Source organism: Rhinatrema bivittatum, chromosome 12, assembly GCF_901001135.1.
Source record: "Rhinatrema bivittatum chromosome 12, aRhiBiv1.1, whole genome shotgun sequence".
NCBI classification, from domain to species: Eukaryota; Metazoa; Chordata; class Amphibia; order Gymnophiona; family Rhinatrematidae; genus Rhinatrema; species Rhinatrema bivittatum.
Window position 1 is genome coordinate 56,475,214 of NC_042626.1, and position 22,620 is coordinate 56,497,833.

General features: G+C 46.1%; 1 protein-coding gene across 2 annotated transcripts; it reads left to right on the forward strand.

Moving 5' to 3' along the window:
* The first annotated feature begins 81 nt into the window (after positions 1–81).
* Positions 82–21,365, forward strand: RUNDC3A (RUN domain containing 3A). 2 transcript variants are annotated; one of them, XM_029574110.1, is made up of 11 exons: positions 82–214; positions 4,356–4,471; positions 5,358–5,491; positions 6,511–6,596; positions 7,785–7,874; positions 8,090–8,170; positions 9,353–9,518; positions 10,115–10,272; positions 18,953–19,090; positions 19,577–19,683; positions 20,232–21,365. In XM_029574110.1, exons 1-11 carry the CDS (start codon positions 108–110, stop codon positions 20,372–20,374), a joined length of 1,326 nt encoding a protein of 441 aa, XP_029429970.1. In that variant the 5' UTR covers positions 82–107; the 3' UTR covers positions 20,375–21,365. The 2 variants fall into 2 exon arrangements, with proteins under 2 accessions (XP_029429970.1, XP_029429971.1); XM_029574111.1 differs by lacking the exon at positions 18,953–19,090.
* Positions 21,366–22,620: the final 1,255 nt, after the last annotated feature.

Genomic DNA, 22,620 nt, shown 5'->3' on the forward strand with positions numbered 1-22,620 from the left:
CGGCGAGGGGAGGGGAGGGGGGGGGAAGAGAACGCCTGATCGCCCTTCCAGGGGGTGGGTGGCTGTCGTGCCGGAGCTTTGGGCTGGGGAGGGGGGGCCTGCTCTGGATGGAAGCGAGCTGCCTTCAGCCTGCCATGGCTCTGGGACTCTCCTCCAAGAAAGCATCGTCCAGAAATGTTGGCGTGGAGAGAAAGAACCTCCTCACCGTGTGCAGGTCAGGATCAGACTCTTCCTCCCAGCTCCCCTCCTCTTCCCTGGGGATCAGGCTCTGGGTAGTCCCCCATTTCGGGATGGGGGGGTTGCATGATATGGAAGACAGGGGATGGAGTGAGGCGTGGGGTGGGGTTATGTCTTAGCTCTCAGGCATGCCTTTACCACATTAATATTTTACTGTGTTGTACAATGATGAGGGAGCTCCCCTCCTTCCCCCCTTGACGATCTTCAAAGAAAAATGTTAAGAGAGTACAAGCTCAGTAAGGAGAGGCTGCTTAGTAAGAGGCAGGAAGGACATATAAAACATGCATCAAGGAGTTTTATCCCTTTTCCTAGACTTCTCCCTTCTGCTCAGCCTGGTTTGGTGTCTTTATTGCATGGAAAAATGTAACCTGTCAGCTGCCAGCAAGGGACTTGTGGGGAAATGCACAGTGCGAAGGGAAGACGATGCAGGAGAGGTGAAAAGCAGTTCCTAGGGCGCGTTTGTCGCCTTCCAGGCAAACAGGAAGCCGAGGGCAGAGGGATGTAATAAAAAAAAATGCTGGCCCTGGCTAGAAATGGAAGGCGGGGTGGGGGCAGCAGCTCCGTCTCTCTCTGCCTGGGCTCCCTGCAGCCAACAAACTGACTGTGGGAACCAGGAAGTGTCGTCACATCCAATCTTGGACAAGAATGTCATGTTCGTTGTCATAGCAACAACCTTTTCTGAAGCAAGGACATGTGATGGGCTCCTAAGGGTTGAGATTCAATGACCGCGCCCCCCCCCCCCCCAACTCCCATGGTAATTTTTCTATTTTGATGGCTGAATCTGCCCCCCCCCCCCATCTGTTTAATTGTCAGCTATCAGGAAAGGAGGGCCTGGAAAACACCTTGCAAACACCTTGCAAATCAGCCATGAATTATCAGGGTGGGAAACGATCCCACAGTAAGACAGAATCATAGTAAATGAGGGACGATAAAGACCAAAATGGCCCATTCAGGCTGCCCAATAGTGAGTGATCCACTAGGGTAGATGCGCATACAAATTCCCAGCTGGAACCCAACTCCCACTCACCTACTCCCCATGTATCTTTTAGGGTTGTAGCTGCCACTCCATGCAGGTTACCCCTATTCCTATCACTGCTGACTCGCAGACCTCTTCTTGGGACTAAATCAGCTTCTGGACCAGTTTCCATGGAAACTACCTGAGGTGATGGACAGAAGAAGAGAGCAATATAATTAGGACAGCATTGGGGGAAACCCCTTCATACTGAATCCAAGATGTATGGTTTGCAAAACTGGAGCTGAAATCCTGATAATTCTTATTCCAATGTTAATGACAGAATACTGTTATTGGATGATGCCAGAGATATGGGGATCAGTGAGTCTTTTTTTTTTTTTTTAAGGAGGCTTAATAGATGTATAATCCAAGATAGAAGACATATGGACATCTAAAAAATTTTGAAAATATATACCTACTCAGGTACATATAGAAACATCTCAAAGCTAGTCAGTCTCACACTTTTTACTTAGACATGCTTCTATAGTTGCATCTTGCCCAGTGAGGGCCGGAGAGGACAACTGCTAGAAGGCTGAAGGTTTCATTGCCTTTCTCTGTCAGCTGTGAGTAGCACTGTGATGGAAATTATGCCTCTTCCCTGGGGTCCATTAACATTATCTTCACTTTGGGCTTCTGCTGGGCAGATGGCTCGTACAGACCAGGCCATGAGTCTGTTGCCAGCTAAGTTGAAGGTTTATCCATTGCCTTCATTGTCATAAAGTGTCATTTTTTATTCAAAGGTTGGCAATTGGTGCACCAGTGTTCTCTGTGCTCAGCTCTTCTCAGTACTGCATCCATGTTTCCAGATCTTGATCAGTTTTTAAGGTCATCTCCACAGACTGCTCTTCAGGATCCTCCATTTCTTGTCTCTCTATTATGTTGGCCTGTTTTAAATTAGCAAATTTGCCTCTGAGGACAGGCTGAGTGCTTTTTTGGGGAAGGAGAAAATGATTGGAACATTGACCTATGAGTCAGAAATAAAATACAGGGAGCTGCCTGTGAATCCATTTTCTCCCACTGACTCTCTTTGGGACTTTGGCTAAGTTATTTTACTTCCATGTGTTTCAACTTTTCAGTAATGAAGAACTAAATAATAAAAATAATTCTATGGTGTACATATGTAGGATGTGAATAGTGTTAGGGCTTCAGCAAACTGTTATGGCTAGCGTCAGTCTCGAGCAAGCACTCGAGGCTTGGCATACCAAGGCTCTCTAGGTGGAAGAGAAGTGAGGTGTGCCCTTGCAGTGGTGAAGGCGGTCCAAGTCCCGGCCACTCCGACCTACACGCCCCAGGAGGTGGTCTCTGAACAGTCCTCCGACCGTTCCCAGCCCTTTCCGACCTGCCACAGGGAGCAGAGGAGGCAGCAGGCCAGACGGAGGTCAGGTTGGCACAGGACTGAAGCGGATAAGGCAAGGCCTTGGAACAAAGCACAGAGGAGCTCAGGACGAAGACAGGAACAAGAGGGATGAGCAGGACCCTCAGGCGCCCTACCATTCCATTGCCCACGGGCGGCCCCAATGGATGGTGGCGGACCACACTGTCTCCTTCATGCCCTACACAGCCCAGAGGCTGGTCTCGGACCACAAGAAGAACGGGAGAAGCTCGGGAAGTCACTCAGCCCAGGGTAGTGGAAACCCCTCGGGTCCTCCAGAGTTGGAACTAGGAATCAGAAGCAAGAGTCTAGGAGCTCGGAACAGAAGCAGGAACTTTCGGAGGCATGGATCCCACATCCTGGAGCATCAGGACTGGAACATCAGGAGCAAGCAGGAATATCAGGAAGTCCAAGGGCAACACAGCCTAGGTAGACTAGCACCATTGCCAAAACAAGGACTGCGTGAAGAGGAAGTCCTTTTATAGGACAGGAACAAGCAACTCCCTGGGAGGAGTTCAGATGAGCCACACCTGAATGGCCCTATAACTGGAGAGAAGAGCTGCGGGCCGGCCCCTAGGGAGAAGGGCGTGGCCCAAACCAGGAAGTCCAGCTGGAGACTGAAGCAGGCCTCAGGCAGGCCCCGAAGGCCTCCCAGGCCATGGAGCAAAACCTGGGCAACCAGATCAGGCAAGACTCCGGCTTCGGAGCGGCCTCCAGAGAAAGGTGAGAGGCCCCCCGTAGCTCCAACCACGGGAGGAATCGTAACAAATAGTTGATGGGAGGATGTGATACTGTATCAAGGGAAAGCTGTTGTTGTTATAAGGGTGGGGAGTGGGACCCTGCAGATGTTTGCATGGCAAGGACATAACTTTCTGCACAGAAGGAGAAATCTGGGGATGATTTGTGTAACTGCACAAGGGTAACACTATCCAGCGGCTGCCATGGTAGTTTGGGATAGGGCTGTCACCGCCCCATCCTCAACTGAACAGGCTGAGGCAGTCCTGGGTTTTGCCCCATTGCATAAATGGAATTGTAGTTCTGATTTTTTTTTCTCTCCCACTGATTGCCCTAAGAAACTCAGAACTAAAGTCTCATGCGTGCAATGAGGCAATAGCAGGACTACATTAATATGTTCGTTTGACTCACGATGAGGTGGCGGCTCTAGTTTTGGTACATGCTGGCATTGTTGCATCATGATTCAGAGCAAGTGAGAAGCAGAAGATACGATAATAGAGGTTTGTATTCAGGAGCCTGCTTAAGTGCTTATACAGAAAGTGAGTCAGAGCCTGCCCCTGCAGCACCAGGTTATAAACTGGGTGCTTGAATCCAGAATACATTTCATTGTCACCCAGTGGCTGGAAGTAATGTTTACAAACCACGTTGAATTCATAACAGGCATGTCGCAGGAAAATGCTGTACAAGATCACAGCCACCGCAGCAAACTTCAGCAATATCCGAGGAGACCTGCTTCACTTTTCATTCCCTCTCTCCAGACTTGTAGTCTATTTCCCCAGCGGAGGTGGTGGAGACAAAATTGGTATTTGAATTCATAAAAGCACGGGACAAATACAGGGGATCTCTGAGGGCATGATGGGAATTGTAAAGCTAAATTAGTTGGGGGGGGGGGGGGGGCAGACTAGAGAGGCCATGTAGACTTTTTCTGCCATCGTGTTTCTGTGTTTCTGCACACTCGCTTTCTTTCCCATCCGTCGAAGGGCTTTGTCTCCCCTGCAGGTTTTCAGTGAAGACTCTGCTAGAGAAGTACACGGCGGAGCCCATCGATGACTCGTCCGAGGAGTTCATCAACTTTGCAGCAATTTTAGAGCAGATTCTGAGCCATCGCTTTAAAGGTGAAAACCCCACAGCAGCATTCGGGGAACGAGAGCTGAGAGAGAGAGAGAGAGAGAAGGTCTGTGACTGTGAGTGAATGGGGAAAGGGTGTGCGTGGTGTGGATGGGAGACTGTGTGTGACCACAGCCCATGGCGTCCAAGACTAACTCTCAGCAAACAGGGTTGTCAGCCGATTCCATTACATCCGCACTGGCTTATCCTGTTCTGTTACCCCTGCTCCCATCTATGGGTCTTGTACTCCTGTTTTCTTTGGAAAAAAAATAATTGGAGCTAAAATTATATAGATCCAATGAGGAGGTAAAAATCAGAACTGGCTCAGCCTGTCCAGATATTGTGCAGCAAGAAAGTGATAAGGTTGCCACTCAGCTCCATGTCATAAGGAACGGGCAGGGACTTGTAGTTCTGATTCTCCCATTGATTTGCCTGTGGGGTAAAACCAGGACTGGATTGGCCTGTTCCTTATGACATGGAGCCATGTACAACCCTAGATAGTGATACTATGTTCCCCAGACCCCATCTGTCTATCTCTCATTAGAGAGAGGAAACATCTTTCACTTCACTTAACTGCTTGTTAACTTCTCCAACTGGAGAAAGAATATTCCCTGCCAATCACCTTAAGCCATCAAGGACAGTAAAGAGATCATGCTGTTTCTTTAACTCCCATGTTTAAGTATTTCAGGCATCATAGTCTTGCTATTTCTACTAAGAAAAGCAGGAGCACACATCCCAAAATGTCTTAGGATAGAAAAACAATGGCCCAGACGCTCCCAAAATGAACTTCTGATTTGCGAAGTTGATAGGGCGGGGATGGAACAAATGAAATCATGGAATGCCGTGGCCTCAAGCCATCCAGTAGCTGAGGTTTTCCTGTCTTCTTCCCCTCAGGTCCCGTGAGCTGGTTCAGCTCCGACGGACAGCGAGGATTCTGGGATTATATCAGGATGGCCTGCAGCAAAGTCTCCAACAACTGCATCAGCAGCATCGAAAACATGGAAAACATAAGTACTTCCAGGGCAAAGGTCAGAAAGGGGACCCCCCCCTCATGTGACCTATTTTCCTTCTAATGTGCTAGCACTGAAAGGCTGTTCAGAAAGTCACTGCAGACCTTAGAGCTCTAAGGCAAATGTAGCCACAAGCTACTTTCATATGAGGTGCATTCCTTTCCTGGGGTGGGAGAGGAGGTTGAGTGAGGAGCTGCAGATCTAGTAGTTTCATATACAGTATTCCTTACTCTTGCAAAGTGAACGCCACTCTCTATTTCTTGTCATACTGCCAATGAATAGTTCCCCATGTATTGTAGTTGGTAGTCATGGTAGTCGAGTTTCTCTTGATCTCTGTTTTGTCAGAGTTGCGTGATATGGAGATGAGGACTTTATGCATGTATATGTCACTTATACCTACCGCCATCTATTCTCGCCAGCTTGTGAGTCACATGAGCTCATTTTCTCTGAGCTAAAGCATGATGATGTTTGGGGTGAAAGACCACTATGGAAAAGAGCCACAAAGGTGTTTGTTCTGGGTTCCAGGTGAGGAAGGAAATGGTCAGCTTCTCCCAAAATGGAGTGCTCACTAGCATGGATTCTGTATAATGGCAGCAGTGGGATGAATCACACAGTAAGGCTTGATGAGCTTCTGGCTGCTGCCATGACTTGCATGTGTACTGGCACAGTTGTTACATGCTGCAGGGTGCCCATCGTCAAGTCTTTGACATCTTAGAAGGTGTTTTGTGGTTTATGGTTTGTCACAGTCGGTAGAACTCTTGGTGAGACTTCATGTCTTTGTTTACATATCATGGCCAATCAACTCCAATGAAAAGTCAAACGAAGCAGTGCCAAGTTGGCTGATCTGTACCAGCTGGAAACTGGATGGCTGGTTGGAATGCCACAGGATGAGTTTCGCCTGGCTCTCCAATAGCTGCAGAGAAGGGTCAGCTTGCTTGGAGTTGGGAGGGCATGATTCTTACATATGTGTCCATCTGATTCACTGCTATGCTGGGTAGAGAAATGGGCTGAATGAACTTTTTTTATGTATATTTTAGGGTCGTGCTTGGATCCGAGTAGCACTGATGGAGAAACGGCTGTCAGAATATATAGCTACTGCTCTGAGGGATACTAGAACAACCAGGTGAGTTTGCAAGGCTCTAACTGCATCATACTACGGCCAGAGGCTTCTTAGTACTCTCACTTAATATTATGGAGATGAGATTCAAGGTTTAAGGCCATAGAGAAGAAAAAGGTCTTTTTGGAGTGTTGAGAAATGCCTTGGTTATTCAAATATTTTGCTCATGTGTGCATAGAGGTCAGTAGTGCCCCAAATTCTTACCAGAAGAGGAGTTTAGAAGAAAGTATAGTCACAAAAATGCATGCAAAGAAGTTGTAGATGTAAATTCGGTCTATAAAATGGCTCTATGGTACCTGCTTCTTACAGCCTCTTATCTGTATAAATGCAACCAGTGCTAAACCTATTTACATAATCTTGTACAATTAACTAATGGCAGGACAATCTAGGTAATTTCTTGGCACAGCACCATGCTCAAAAGGGCTAAGATGACATCAAAAAAGTTAGTACAAGGGGGAAAAAGCTTCTGTTGTTAACACCAAACCCTGGGTAAGCTATAGCTGGATGGTACTGTGGCCTTGGGTCAGAGACCAGGAGTGCCAAGGTAGCACACAATGCAGCGCATTTGTACTAAGGTGTAATGGGAATTAACAGAAAGCCAGCATAAATCATTGGAGGAAAAGCGGAGGAGGGAATAACTAGTGGTTGGAGCTGCCACTCTCTGTGACCTTGGGCAAGTCACTTTACCCTCTGTTTACATTTACATTTATTAAAATGTCTTAATTGCTTAACACTGCAATAAGTCTAAGTGATATACAAAAGGAACATACATAAAGGATACAGAAAATAAAACAGTCAAATAAACAATATCTGCATTAAAATTCAAAAGACACATAAAAAATAAATGAGGACAAACAAAATAAAATCAACAATATGATAACTGCAAAAGAAATGTTTTTAAAAGGCCTCTGAAAATTTTCAAGGACTCACATAGTTGCGGCTCAGTGGAAAGGGAATTCCAGAGGGCTGGACCTGCAACTGAAAACGTTTGCCTCAGGTACAAACTTAGGGCCAGATTCATTAAGGTTTTTCTTCCATTTTGTGTCTATGGGAAAAATCCTTAGTGAATCAGGCACTTAGATTGGGAGCCCTCTGGGGACAGAACTACCTACTGAACCTGAATGTAATCTGCTTTGAAGTGCCTGAACAATGGAATATAAATCAGATACATGAATGCTTCTTTCTCTCCCGCAGACGGTTTTATGATGATGGAGCGATTATGCTGCGTGAAGAGTCCACAGTGCTCACGGGAATGCTCATCGGCCTGAGCGCTATTGACTTCAGGTGAGGGCCAGGATGCCAGGATTAGGCGCCCAGCTTCCTGAGTCTGGATCCAACGCTGGCATGAACCTGGGCCAGGGGTAGGGCAAGAGTTGCTTCCCCCCCCCTGCCCGGTGATGCCTCCTGCTGGAGGAGGCTGGGACTGGAGTGCATGTTATGGTCACACTTTCTCTCACAACGTGCTCAGCTCACCCCTTTTCCTTGCTCTTCCTTTTCAGTTTCTGCCTGAAGGGAGAGGTGATGGATGGGAAAACGCCGGCCGTGATAGACTACACGCCATACCTGAAGTTTACCCAGAGGTAACTGCTGGTGAATCTCGCATCAGTGCCGTCAGAGCTGTTCTGATATTAACCAACCCAATGCTCTTCTTTCGGTCTGAAGTGCTTCATCTTTTGGTCAGCACTTAGCCTGGGACTTCCAAAGCCCTGTCCTGGTGACCCTACAGTCAGTCAGGTTTTGGGGATAGCCACAATGAATATGCATGAGTCAAATCTGCATACATTGGCGACTCAACATATGCAACTTTATCTAACACATATTCATTGGGGATATCTTGAAATCCTGAGAGGCTGAGAGGTCATCAGAAAGGCTTGTGAAACCCTGACTTAATCCCGTCCTAAATGGGGTGCTCATATAGATCCATGTTATAAGGGACAGGCTCAGCCAGTTCTGGCTTTTCTCCCATTACATCTATGGACTTTAGTTACAGGGGTGCCTTTTGACCTGGCAGTTCCCTCCTACTCCTTTGGGCTTCCAGCTCAGTCAGAACCAGGGCCAGGATCTGATATCTAGAGCCTTCATTCAAACGGATCCAGGGAATTTTCCTCCTAATTTTTTTTTTTATCTCCTCTCAACTTACCATAGCTTAGTCTTAGCAGCAAAAGTCCTGAGCTGGGGGGGTCTGTGCACTGGGCTCCTTCTGGAACTCTGCAATCACGGGCCCTAAATCCAGCCACCAGGTGGCACCATTGTGCAGCGACGATGAGTGCTTCCCTCTGAAGACTGTGAATGCTGCCTCTGCAGCAGCCCCAGCCTCTGCTCCCTCAGGGAGCCTGGAATCAAATCCAAGTCCCTCCACATGGCAGCACTGCCATGGAGTCACCAAAGCTCCAGTTTCCTCCGAACTTATGATCATCCTGTCCCTAAGATTCTCGGTCCCCGTGTAACTGGGCTCTAGGACGGTCTTCCATCAGTGAAGGAAGACTTGAGTAATGCCCGGGGAAGTCTTTCCATGATGGCTGTTGTCTGGGATGAGAAGACTGATATATTACAGCCTTAATATATCGATCTCTTTGCGCCACTTGCTGGTGCCCCTGAATCGCGCTTTCATTTCCTGCCGCATGAAAGAATCTCCGTCACCCACTGGGAAGAAGCTGGGAGCAGGCAGGCAGCATAGATATCCTCTTTCTTCAATAGCTGTTGCAGTTTATTAATGCTAACCTTTTCCTCCTCCTCTCTCACGCCGCCTCTTCTGTGGTCAGCTACGATTACCTGAGCGATGAGGATGACAGGAGGAGTGTGGACAGCAGCACGAGTGACGAAAGCTCCCCCGAACACCCGTACGTGCCGCTGGTTGCAGATGAGGACAGCTGGTACAACAAGTGGCGAAAGATGGAGCAAAAATTCCGCATTGTTTATGCACAGAAGGTACTGGAAAATAATTTATCTTTCACCCCTCTCAGCTCTAATTCCAACTCCATACCTGCATCCCTAAACCCTATCAAATCTCTTACTCTAGCCCTGCTCCTAATCTCATCCTGATTTCCTTATCCAACCCTAGTGCCATCCTGAACTTGAATCTCTTACTCAGTCCTAACTCTGTTCTCATACATGTATACATAATCCTTTCTATCTGCATCCCTTACTCAGTCCTAATTCTAACCCTAATCTCATCCTTTTAACCCTAATTTCATACCCCTCAGCTCTTTTTTCATGCCTGCTCTGAAAGGGATGAGGACAGTTTTGAGATTGCTGAGACTGGGACCACCTCTGTTTCTTGAGTTGAAGGATTCTGAGATATCACCACCCTATAGGGACTCGCATCTGAGCCCAGTCATACCCTGCCTTTCCCAGACATTGGGGGCAACCTGCATGGAGCGGCAGTTATTACCCTTAAACATAAACACGGCGTAACCTGCACGGAGAGGCATTTACTGCTGTGGGAAGCTTGTGGGGCAGATCGGATGGACCATTTGGTCTTTTTCTGCTGTCATTACTATGTTACATGTTGTTTTGTGCCTTAGGGATACCTGGAGGAGCTGGTGCGACTCCGGGAATCTCAATTGAAGGACTTGGAAGCAGAGAACAAGCGACTACAGTTGAAGCTGGAGGAAGTAAAAGTCCAGAACCAGCTGGAGAAGCGAGAATTGGAGGGGGTCATCTTGGAACTGCAGGAACAGCTGTGAGTGGGTCTGCATATGCACAAGGTCCTGCCCAGCCCAGCCCTAAGGTTGCTCCTGCTTATGCCCAGCCCTTCTGTTAGGGCTGCATAGGATGTCCAGAGTGAGCAGGGGCTATAGCCCAGAGCCCCCCCTCTGTCCCAGCTTCAAAATCACAATTACATTCATTTCTTCTGGAGAGGGATTTTTCACTAAAGGTAAACAAGTGATGGGCCATGAAGGACTTTCAGCTGTGGGGAAGACAGAGTAACGCCAGAAATCCAGCGACATAGAGAGAGATGTGCCCTGTGGTCTTCATGTGCCATCAGTACATGTGGTACCAGTGACATAAGGAAGGTGTAGGAGGGAGATTCTGGACCCTAAATTTAGGCTCTTAGGGGTAAATTTTAAAACCCGCACGCGTGTCCATGTGCACGGCGATTTTATAACATGTGCGCGTTGGCACGCAGATGTTATAAAATACGATTCCCTTGCGCACAAGCGTGCCCGATTTTTATATTGCATACTTATGTGCTGGCAGGTGGTGTCTCACGCACGCATGAGACAACAGCAACGCAATCCAGCGTACACCAGTTCCCTCCCAGTCCGCTCCAATTAAGGAGCGGACTGGAACTTTCCTATCCCCCTTCCTACTCTGCCTCCCTTTTCCCCCTCTCCTCCTCTAAAACCCCTTTTCCTACCTTTTTTTAAATTTTGGAACTCACTTCATCTGAATAGATGAAGTGAGTTCCACATGCCGGTCAGCTGCCAGCATGCGCTTCCCCGGGACAGGGCTTAATGGCCGCTGTCCTGGGAGGCCCCTGCCCCATCCCCTCCCTGCTCCTTTCAAGGAGCCCGATACTTCTGTACAAACCAGTGGGGGGGGGGGAGGCATGTGGCCGGGCCATTTTAAAATGCGCTCTGTGCGCTCACAGCCTGGCCACGCACGTATCCCCCAATTTTAGCACACACTGGGCTTTTAAAATGTGGGCTTTAGGTAGGAAATTGAAATCCAGAACCTCCAGGGCTGCATTCTTAGAAATGCTTTCTGGTCCATATGCAGGAGCCCAGAGGCAGGCAAAGATTCAGTCTCAATGGGTGGATGAGATGATGCTGGAGGGAAAAGGGTTTTAGGTTTGTTAGAAACTGGGGGAACATTCTGGGGAAGGGGGAGCCTATTCCAATGGGATGGGCACCACCTTAACTAGGATGGAACCAGGCTGCTGGCGCTAACCTTTAAAAAGGAGCTAGAATTAGAATACGAGGAAAGCCAACAGTTGCTAAGCTGCACATAGTTCGGAGCGAATATCTTCAAAGGATACTGGCAAACCAAGTTAAGTTAGAATGTTTGGATAGAGAGATGGTTGCAAAGTACACAGATAAAAATGAGTCCAAACTACCTGTATCATCTGAAAAAAGCAGGTTGTGGATACTTATAGAAATACAAATAAAACTACTTTAAAATGTCTACATGTAAATGCTAGAAATCTGAAAAAATAAGACTAGAGGGTTAGAATGTATGGTGTTAAAAGAAGATACAGACAAAACAGGCATCTTGGAGACTTGGCGGAAGGAAGATAACCAATGGGACACTATGATATCAGGGTACAAATTACAGCGACCCGACAGGGCAGACAAAACTGGTGGGGGTAGCAATATATGTTAAGGATGACATAGAGTCAAGCAGGATAAAAGTTTTGCCGGAGTCAAACTGCACTCTGGAATCCTTACAGATAGAAATTCCAAGGGTAAAAGGGAAAAGTATAGTAGTGGAGATATATTATCGCTCACCTGGCCAGGATGAGGAAACAGAAATGAAATGCTAAAAAAGATTAGACTGGCTAGTAAAATAGGCAATACAAAATTAAGGCAAACTTCAATTTCTCGAATATTGATCAGGTAAATGTCACATCAGGACATACAAAGGAAGTAAAGTTCCAAGATGACATCAATGATTGCTTCATGTAGCAGTTGGCTATGGAACCAATGAGAAGGATAACTATATTAGATCTAGCTGTCATGGAATGCAGGACCTGGTGCAAGAGATAAAGGTGTTGGATCTTCTTTTCAACAGTAATCATAATGTAATAAAATATGACATAATCACTGGAGGGCCCTTCAAGGCAACTTTCATTCCATCATCGCATATCAAGCTGTTACTCCTCCAGTCTTCTCCCTCACTCTTTTCTTCTTTTCTCATGCCCCCTTGGACTCTGTCTCCATGAAATGTGCTTATATTCATGACCTTTTTATCTCTGATTCTCTTCAATTCCTTGCCTTTACTGGGACCTGGCTTTGCACTGAGTTGCTGCTCCATGTCATGGAGGTTATCTTTTCTCCTAGACAACAATAGGCGAAAGTTCGACCATGAAAGATGAATAACCAATAAGAGGAGGAAGGACATAAAAAGTTTCATAATGCCCATATAGTACAATATTTTATTATGTTTAGGTAAGCAAAATATTCAATGTATCAGTATCAAGCCAGAAAGTTCATATCAAGAAATCAACGGTCCCCCGATATGGGCCGTGTTTCGTGAAGACTGCGTCAGGAGGGAGCCCAGAAGTTGTGAGAAACTCAAATGAGATTAAGAGTTACAATGAAACAGCATTTAATTCCCAAAGCACAGTACACCCAGGACTGCTAACAATCTCATAGATACCTAGCCAGTTCAAGATTTGAAATGGGGCAGACAAAATGATGCTGACAGAGCTCGGCCTGTGTTGGGGGACCGTTGATTTCTTGATATGAACATTCTGGCTCAATGCTGATACATTGAAAGTTTTGGTTGCCTAAACATAATAAAACAGTGAACTATATGGATATTATGAAAATTTTTATGTCCTTCCTCCTCTTATTGTTTTTTCTCCTAAACACCTTGCCCAGTAAGCCATGGTGGTGGTGGTATTAGATTGCTGTTCCCTCCTGTAGGTTTCAACCTATTCTTCCACCTCAACCCCTCTCTTTTTCTTTCTTTGAAGCCTACTTCTTCTGCCTATTCACTCCATTACCTTTCTGGGTAGCTGTCATCTATGGATCCTCTGACATATCCCCCTCCTACTTGCTCACCAACTTTGATTCCCAGCTTTCTTTCTTCATTGACCCATCTTCCCCTTCCTTTATCCTTGGTGACTTTAACCTGCATGTTGATGACCCCTCTAACTCATATGCCTCAAAACTCCTTTCCCTAATCTCCTCATTTGATCTCCAACTCTGCTCTACCGCTCATGCTCACCAACTTGGCCACTGCCTTGTCTAGTCCTTTCTTCCAACTGCTGTCTGTCAGACTTCACCTCAGTTCTTCCTATCTCAGACCATCATCTGATAACTTTCACATTAAACCACCTTCCCCCACAGACTTGTCCAGTCACCACCTACACCTTCAGGAATCTCTAAGCTGTTGACTCTTGTATCTTCTATTTCAACTCTTCTTTCCTTCACTATATTGAGTCAGTGGACAAAGCAGTTTCTTCTTATAGCACTATACCCTCAATAGCCTTAGATACTCTTTCTCCTCCCCTTACATGTTCTGTAAAGTGTACCAAATCTCAGCTTTGGCTCACCTCTAGAATTCACTATCTACATTTCTGCACCCACTCTGCATAATGTCTCTGGATAAAATCCTGTGCCCATGTAGATTACATTCATTTCAAATTCATATAGATTTCCTTCCAGTCTGCTATTGCACTTGCCAAACAAGATTACTATGTCCATCTGACAAACTCTCTTGCAGCCAACCCTTGCCATCTCTTTGCCACACTCAATTCCTTCCTCAAACTTCCCTTGCCTCCTCCCCCTTTTACTCTCTGCCCAGACTATGGCTAACTACGTCCATGACAAGATTCACAAAATTAGTCCTGATTTCTCAATCAGGTCACCTTTACTTTCCTTTTCCCCCACTTTTCTTCTACCCTTTCCCTGACCTCCACTACTCTCCCTTCCTTTTCTGAAGTCACAGTGCCCATCTTCTTTCCTCCTCCAAACTCACTACTTGTTCCTCTGACCTCATTCCCATTCAATTCCTCAGTACTATCTCCACTGCAGTCATCCTTTCCATCTGTCACTTCCTCAGTCTATCACTCTCCACTGCTACTGTTCCTGCTGCCTTCAAACATGCTGTGATCATACCTCTCTTTAAAATACTCTCACTGGATCTTACCTGTCTTGCCAACCATCATACCAGCTCCCTCCTCCCTTTTGCTTCCAAACGTGAATGTGCTGTTTACCGTTGCTGTCTTGACTTTGTTGCATCTCAAGCCATACTCGATCCACTTCTAAATTCAACTGAAAGAGCCCTTGAAAGACTCCAGTGACCTATTTAGGGCTAAAGCCAAAATTTTTATCCTCCTTGATCTATCTGTTGCTATTAACATTGTTGATCACCACCTATTCCTTGATACATTGTCCTCCCTTGGATTTTGGGGCTCTGTATTATCTTGGTTTTCTTCTTACCTCTCCCATTGCACTTTTAATGTTTTCTCTGATGGGCCTCCTCTACTGCCATCCCACTATCAATTGGTGTGCCTCAGGGTTCTGTCTTGGGTCCTCTTCTCTTTTCCCTATATACTAATTCCCTTCATATTCTGATTTCCTCGCATGGCTTTCAATACCAGTTTTATGCTGATTAGAGATGTGAATCGTGTGATCGATCGTCTTAACGATTGATTTCGGCTGGGAGGGGGAGGGAATCGGATTGTCGCAGTTTATCGTGTAAATCGAAAACCGGCACACTAAAACATCCCTAAAACCCACCCGACCCTTTAAAATAAATCCCCCACCCTCCCGAACCCCCCCAAAATGCCTTAAATTACCTGGGGTCCAGAGGAAGGGTCCCGCTGTGATCTTTTACTCTCGGACCTCCGGTGCGTTGTAGAAATGGCGCCGGCGCTACCTTTGCCTTGTCATATGACAGGTCAAAGGTAGCGCCGGTGCCATTTTGTTTTTTGTCCCCCGACGTCAGGAGCGTAGGAGATCGCTCCCGGACCCCCGCTGGACCCCCAGGGACTTTTGGCCAGCTTGGGGGGGGCCTCCTGACCCCCACAAGACTTGCCAAAAGTCCAGCGGGGGTCCGAGAACGACTTCCTGCACGCGAATCGTTTTTCCGTACGGAAAATGGCACCATTTTGCGAATCGTGTTGCCGTACGGCCGGCGCCATTTTCCGTACGGAAAAATGATTCGCATGCAGGAAGTTGTTCCCGGACCCCCGCTGGACTTTTGGCAAGTCTTGTGGGGGTCAGGAGGCCCCCCCAAGCTGGCCAAAAGTCTCTGGGGGTCCAGCGGGGGTCCGGGAGCGATCTCCTATGCTCCTGCCGTTGGGGGACAAAAAAACAAAATGGCGCCGGCGCTACCTTTGCCCTGTCATATGACAGGTCAAAGGTAGCGCCGGCGCCATTTCTACAACGCACCGGAGGTCCGAGAGTAAAAGATCACAGCGGGACCCTTCCTCTGGACCCCAGGTAATTTAAGGCATTTTGGGGGGGTTCGGGAGGGTGGGGGATTTATTTTAAAGGGTCGGGTGGGTTTTAGGGTTGTTTTAGTGTGCCGGTTTTCCCGCCCTCCCCCTTCCCCTCCCCCTTCCCCCGATTTACGATTTTTTGACGATAAATCGGGGGAATTGTTATTGTATCGCGGCTCTAACGATTTTTGACGATTTAAAATATATCGGACGATATTTTAAATCGTCAAAAAACGATTCACATCCCTAATGCTGATGTACTTCTCTGTACCAGAAATTTCATCAGGATTCCAGTCCCAAATCTCAGTCTGCTTGTCTGACATTGCTGCTTGGATGTTCCACTGCCACCTTAAACTCAACATGTCTAAGTCAGAGCTCCTTATCTTTCCCCTCAAGCCCACCTCCTCTCTTCCTTCTTTCTCTTTTTCTGTAGATAACACAGTGATTCTCCCAGCCCCCTCAGCCCGTAACCTAGGCGTCATCTTCAACTCCTCTCTCTCCTTCTCTACACCTATCCAAAATTCTGCTTAACTGTGCCATTTTTTCTCTATAACAATCACCAAAATCCATCTTTTCCTTTCTGAACATGCTACCAGAACTCTTATCCACTCTTATCTTCTTATGCTTAGACTATTGCAACCTGAACCTCACAGGTCTCCCATTGAGCCATTTCTCTAGACTACAATCTGTCCTAAATTCAACTGCACAACTTATCTTTCACCAAAGTTGCTACACCCATATAACCCCTCTTCTGAAGTCACTGCATTGGTTCCCTCTCTGTTTCCACATAAAGTTCAAGCTCTTCTCACTCACCTACAAGTACCTTCACACTGACGCTTCTCACTACCTCTCCTCTTTTATCTCTCTCTACACCTCTGGTTTCAAAGACTAAAACATAACAAATCACAGGTACTGGATGGCACTCATCCCAGAGTTCTGAAGGAACTAAAAAATGAAATTGCAGTCCTATTTCTGGTAATTTGCAACCTGTCATTTAAAACAGCCATGGTACCAGAAGACTGGAGGGTGGCCAGTGTATTGTCAGTTTTTAAAAAGGAACTTCGGGAGTGATTGGGGAAACCATAGACAAGTAAGCCTGATGTCCATGTCGGCTAAAATGGTTGAAACTATTCTTAAAAACAAAATGACAAACCACATAAATTAGCCATGGTTTAAAGAGGGAGAGCCAACATGGGTTTTACAAAGGGACGTCTTGCCTTACCAATTTACTAGATTTTTTGGGGGGTATAAATAAATATGCAGAGGTGAGTCAGCTGATATAGTGTAATTGGATTATCAGAAGGCATTTTCAAAGTCCCTCATGAGAGACACCTCAGGAATTTGGAAGGTCATGGGATCAGAAGCAGTGTCCCATTGTGAATTGGTAACTGGATAAAAGTCAGGAAATAGAGGGGCGGACTAAATGGTCAGTTTTCTGAATAGAGAAAGGTCATTAGTGGAGTGTCCCAGGTGCCTGTATTGAGACCTGTGCTATTTAGAATAGTCATAAATGATCTGGAGAAAGTGAGGTGACCCAATTTTCAGATGACATAGGATTGTTTTGAAGAACTGCAGAAGGACCTTGTGACTAGGACTCTGGGCTTCTAGATGGCAGAGACAATTTAATGTGGACAAGTGCAAAGTAATGCATGTAAGGAAAAAGAATCCCAACTACAGGTACACAATGAGAGGGGTTCCATGTTAGGAGTCACCACCCAAGAGAAGGTCCTCGGAATCCTTGTGGACGCATATCCAGCATAACTCTCTGCTTCAACGGCAGGGGGAATGAAGAAAAGTGGATCTATATACAGACAACAACCAACAAGGACTGAATTACATAGTCTGGGTAAACAAATAAGCATGGGTGAGGCTTGCTTATTGTGGCGGTTACAACCCCTAACTAATTAAGCTAGATATTTCACTTAGATGCAGTTCCAACACTGCTCTCTACATTAATGGTGGGGGTGAAAGGAAATAGAACCAGAAGGTTACTAAGAGCCAAGAGTAACAGATAAGTATGAGAAAAAAAAAAGTGCGAAGCTTGCTGGGCAGACTGGATGGGCCGTTTGGTCTTCTTCTGCCGTCATTTCTATGTTTCGTTCAAAAGGCAAATAAATGTTAGGGATTATTTGTAAAGGAACAGAGAACAAAACTGAGAATATCATAGTGCCTTTGTATAAATTCATGGTGCGACCACACCTTAAATCCTGTGTACTGTTCTGGTCTCCCCATCTCAAAAAAAGACAGAGTGCACATAGAAAAGATACAGAGAAGGGAAAATATAATGTAAAGGGGATGGAAAAGCTCCCTTATGGAGAGAGGCTAAACAAATTAGGGCTCTTTAGCTTGGAAAAGAGATGATTGAGAGGGACTGAAATTTATAATATCATGGTGATGAGAGGTGATATGATTGAAATTTATAATATCATCATCGACACTAGGACTAGGGAACACTCCATGAAACCAGCAACCGGCAGATTTAAAACAAATCATAGGAAATATTTTTTCACTCAGCACACAATCAAGTTATGAAATCTATTGCTGGAGAGGTGGTCAAGGCAAGCGGTCAAAAGAGGACTGGACAAGTTCCTGAAGGAAAAGTCCATAGCCAGTTATTAGCTAGGAAGACTTGGGAAAACCAGTGCTTATCCCTAGGAGTGAGATACAAGAAATAGATCAACTATTGGGATCTGATGGGTACTTATGACCCAGACTGACCATTGTTGGAGACAGAATGCTGGGCTGGATGGAGCTTGTTCTATCCCAGCACAACATTTCTTATCTTCAGTTTCTGTGATTCTATTTCTCTTATTGGGCCAACAAAGAGGATTGTTTTTGTATTTGTCACTCCATATTAATTTTTAGGGCCTTATGGATTCCTTCTTCAGATATCTCTGCAGTACTTACAGAAAAGACAAAGACATCAGAAGAAGGGACTCCAGAAAGGTCAGATAAAATAGAAACTGCACATATTCAATAATTGGTTGAGAGAAGACCAGAGGTCCATTGTGTCCTATGTTGATTGCCTTATATTGCTTCTCTCTTTCTCTCCCTCATATTGGTTCAATAAAAAATATCACTGTCAAAGTAATAATTTTTTCCCTGGGCTAATATATCTATAAACATTTTAATCCATTTCCTTTGGTAAAGAAAATACTTTTCTTCCATTTCTTTCTGTCTCTTCTTCTTTTCTGCCTTTTCTCCGATTGTCCTGTTTGCTTTCCTCTTCCTTCATCTCTGGTTCCAGAACTGGCTTGATCCCTGGGGAGAACGCCAACTTGGCCAACATATCGAAGGACATGGTGACCCCTTTGGTGAACCAGTGGCCCTCCCTGGGGACACTCAATGACAATGAGGTTGCATTGGATCCCAAGCTGTACAGAAGGTAGCCCTCTCCAGTTCTACTTAGTGCTGTGTAGGAAAGATTTCCTCCTTCTTTGGCTCAACTTGTCTCATGTTCTGCTTCCTAGCCCCCTGACTCCAGTGGGAAGGTGATACATTCTCCTCTTTCTCCCACTGAGTCTCTCCCTTAAGAGCTAACACGATTAACATGTATGCCCATGGGGCTTAGCAGACCATGGTTTCTTCCTGGCTTTACTGACAGGTAATTGAAATGAACCAGAAAGGGGTAGATAACACAACACAGTTCATGAGCTAAGTAGGTTCAGAACTGTTGTTTGTTGTGAAACAATTTTGACCAAACTGAGTTTAAAATGGATGAATATCCTACAAACTGTCCACATTGCATGGCACCCAAACCTGTACACATGGGCAATGGAAGAAAGGAAAGAGCATTTTTCCTTCTCTGTCCCTCCTGTAATGTTTTAGTCATGATACCAACGACAAGTTCACACTATTGTTTTTCCCTCAGGCACAGTTTTGGGAGTACAGAGCAGCTATCAGCAGAAGTCAGTCTCAACTCCGACTCCCAGAGGCTGGAGGATGGGAAAGATGAAGCAGGCCCCTGGGGACCTATAGGTAAGAGTTCCTCAGTCAAACTATGTATCTACATTCCTTTATTTCAAAAACAATTTGAGGCCTTCAGTAATTATCTTGCTTTTCAAAGAGTTTCCCTGATTTGAAACTTTTGTCCCACATTTTTAAGATCGCTTGTCTCTAGGTCTTCCGTAGGGATAGATCTGTGTATTTCTGGTTATTCTGTGGGGGGAGTTGGAAAGGGTGGATCTTTCTGATCATTGTGTGGAGTGAATGGGAAGGAGGGCTGTCTCTGCAGAAAAGGACTAGCAAAGTATTATTTCTCTGAGAGAATGAATACCTTTGATTTCTCAGTGAGAGCTGGGGAAAAAAAATTGATGGATACAATTTCTTAGTGGGATGATTGGGACCACTGGTTGTCTCTGATTTCCTGTTGGGTTTGTTGGAAAGAAGATATCCTTCTGATTTCCAGGCAAGGATGGAGGCACATGGTTGCCCCTTGTTTCCCAGGGGGAGCAATGTTGAAATTATAATTTTCTAGAAACTTCTGCTTTAATACTGATTCCTATCCCCTCTTCTCCTTCCTTTAGGAAAGGACCCAACACCTTCCATGCTGGGTCTTTGTGGCTCCCTAGCCTCCATCCCTAGCTGCAAATCTCTGACCAGCTTGAAGTCGAATGAGTGTCTGGTGAATGACAGCAATGAAGCCAGCCCTGCTCTCAGCCCCAGCTGAGAAGCTCCCTCTCAGGAGGAACCTCTTGCTCATCGGTGATACTGCAGTTCAGTCTGCTAGAAGTGAGAATCACTTCACTATGAAAATTACCTATCATCCTAAATTCAATCCCTTCCTCCCCCACTCCCCCCCCCAAAAAAGGGGCAATCACAGGCTTACTTATATAGGTCAAGCACACCTTACCCATGAGAACAGGAGACTCGGATACAGAGACAGATCACCTTAAGGAACCGTGACTCCCTCCAAGTACAATTAGAAAGAAATGGGCGAATGCCATGCCAGGAAAAGCACCCACATGCACAGCGCTGTTGCTAGCCATGCCATGCCGAGTTTGGAGGGGAGCTTGCTTTGAAGAGGTTCTGAGGAGGTGGCCTTAAGCCTGGTCCATAAACTGCCCTCCAAGCTTCCAGCAGTATGCTGGGTTCTCCCACCCTTTCTCCTTGGCATTCGGCATTTTAGCTAGAGCCACTAGAAATTTTTCAGCACTGCAGAATCCACTTGATATTGCTGGAATATCTAATCCCCAGCACAGTTCTGGAAGGCCCTTGGAGGAACACCCATACACAGCTGCTGACCGCATCCCTACGATTGCCAGCCCCTCATCCTTCTTAGTAAGTTCCTTGTGCTGCCTTCTTCTTGCCTCAGCATACAGCACCAGGTCACAGGAACTCTTGCGATGGGCATGGTTTTTGCAACTAAGGAGCATGTCGCAGGCACACAACTCCCTCATGTTCACTGAACTTCAGACAACAGCCTGCCACCACCTCCTTTCCACAGGTTGTGAGGATCATATGAAGGCTCTCTTGACTTTGCTGTGGGCAGATGAAGATTAAATCATGGAAAATATTATCCTAGCATTGGCTACTAGCACCGTCTGTGCTGAGATATTAAGAACAAAATAAAAGTTGGAGGAGAAAACCTGGATGTAGGAACATTGCAAGAATGATGGAACGAGCTTCATAGCTGACCTGAATAAAGTTTCTGTTATGTTTCCGTTTTCTATTCACTTTACATGTTGAGTTTGGGGTTCTCAGCAAACCATGCCATTTATACTGTATCACAAGATATCAGGTCCAGGGTTGTTTTGAACATTTTAGGGTCCCATAGCCAGAGTGAGCAGGTGGGCTGGGAAATCTCCCTCAGAGAAGCAGCAGGAGTCTCAGGTTTTGGGTGCCTTCAGAATGCTGCCTATGCCTAAATTCAGCCATGGCCTAGCCTTGTGGAGCATGTACAGAGCAGGTCAGACTTGGTAAACATCCTTAGAGCAATGCCAGGCAGAGGGGCTCCAGCAAGTCAGATAGTAACAAGAAACTTTATTCTGAGGATAGATCAGGCTCACTGGGAATAAGCAGAGCAAATACATCATTCCCAGGCCTTGCTGTCAAGATCATCTAGTAATTTCTGGAATTTTATCATGAAAACTAGTTTATTGATACTAGCCAAAACCCACCCCTATTTACCATCCTCCCCCATTCTCAGCCCTCCTCTTGTGCTTCCTTCCCTTCCCCTCAACTCGTCCTCAGTTCATCTCCAGGAACACCCACCCCAGCTGGATCCCAGCACTCTTGTTTAGTCTGCCCAGCCTGGCCCTAGAATTCTCCTACATCACCTTCCCTAACGCAACCCCAGCATCCTTCTCAACCCTACCCTCCAGCCCAGACCCAGCATGCATTTATCCCTCTTCAGCCTGGCCTCAGCACATCCTGCCCGATGCCAGCACTCCTTTTCACCTGCCAAGTCCAACCCAACGCCTCACTCTGTCAATCTCAACTGTGGATCACCCAGCTGGCCCCAGCACACAACTCTCTCCTCCCCTCTGCTCTCCATCCTCAGTTCAACTCCAGCATACTCTGCTCCCCCACCCCCCGCATCTCCACCTCTACCTCAGCTCCTCCTCCCCAGCTCAACCCCAGCACACTCTTATTTTTTGGGTACTTGCCAGATTCTTATGGCCTGGATTGGCCACTGTTGGAAACAGGATGCTGGGCTTGATAGACCCTTGGTCTGACCCAGTATGGCATGTTCTTATTGTTTAACTATAGCATGGGTTATTTTTCCCTATATGCATCACCTTGCACTTATCCACATTAAATTTCATCTGCCATTTGGATGCCCAATTTTCCACTCTTAGAAGGTCTTCCTGCAATTTATCACAATCTGCTTGTGATTTAACTACTCTGAACAATTTTCTATTATCTGCAAATCTAATTACTTCACTTGTCGTATTTTCCAGATCATTTATAAAT

Bases quoted from the DNA above. Each gene is read 5' to 3' on its own strand.
- RUNDC3A (XM_029574110.1), top strand. From the start codon at position 108: ATGGAAGCGAGCTGCCTTCAGCCTGCCATGGCTCTGGGACTCTCCTCC. The intron at 9,519-10,114 runs GTACTGGAAAAT...TTTGTGCCTTAG, and splicing joins GCATTGTTTATGCACAGAAG to GGATACCTGGAGGAGCTGGT. The intron at 10,273-18,952 runs GTGAGTGGGTCT...CTCTGGTTCCAG, and splicing joins TTGGAACTGCAGGAACAGCT to AACTGGCTTGATCCCTGGGG.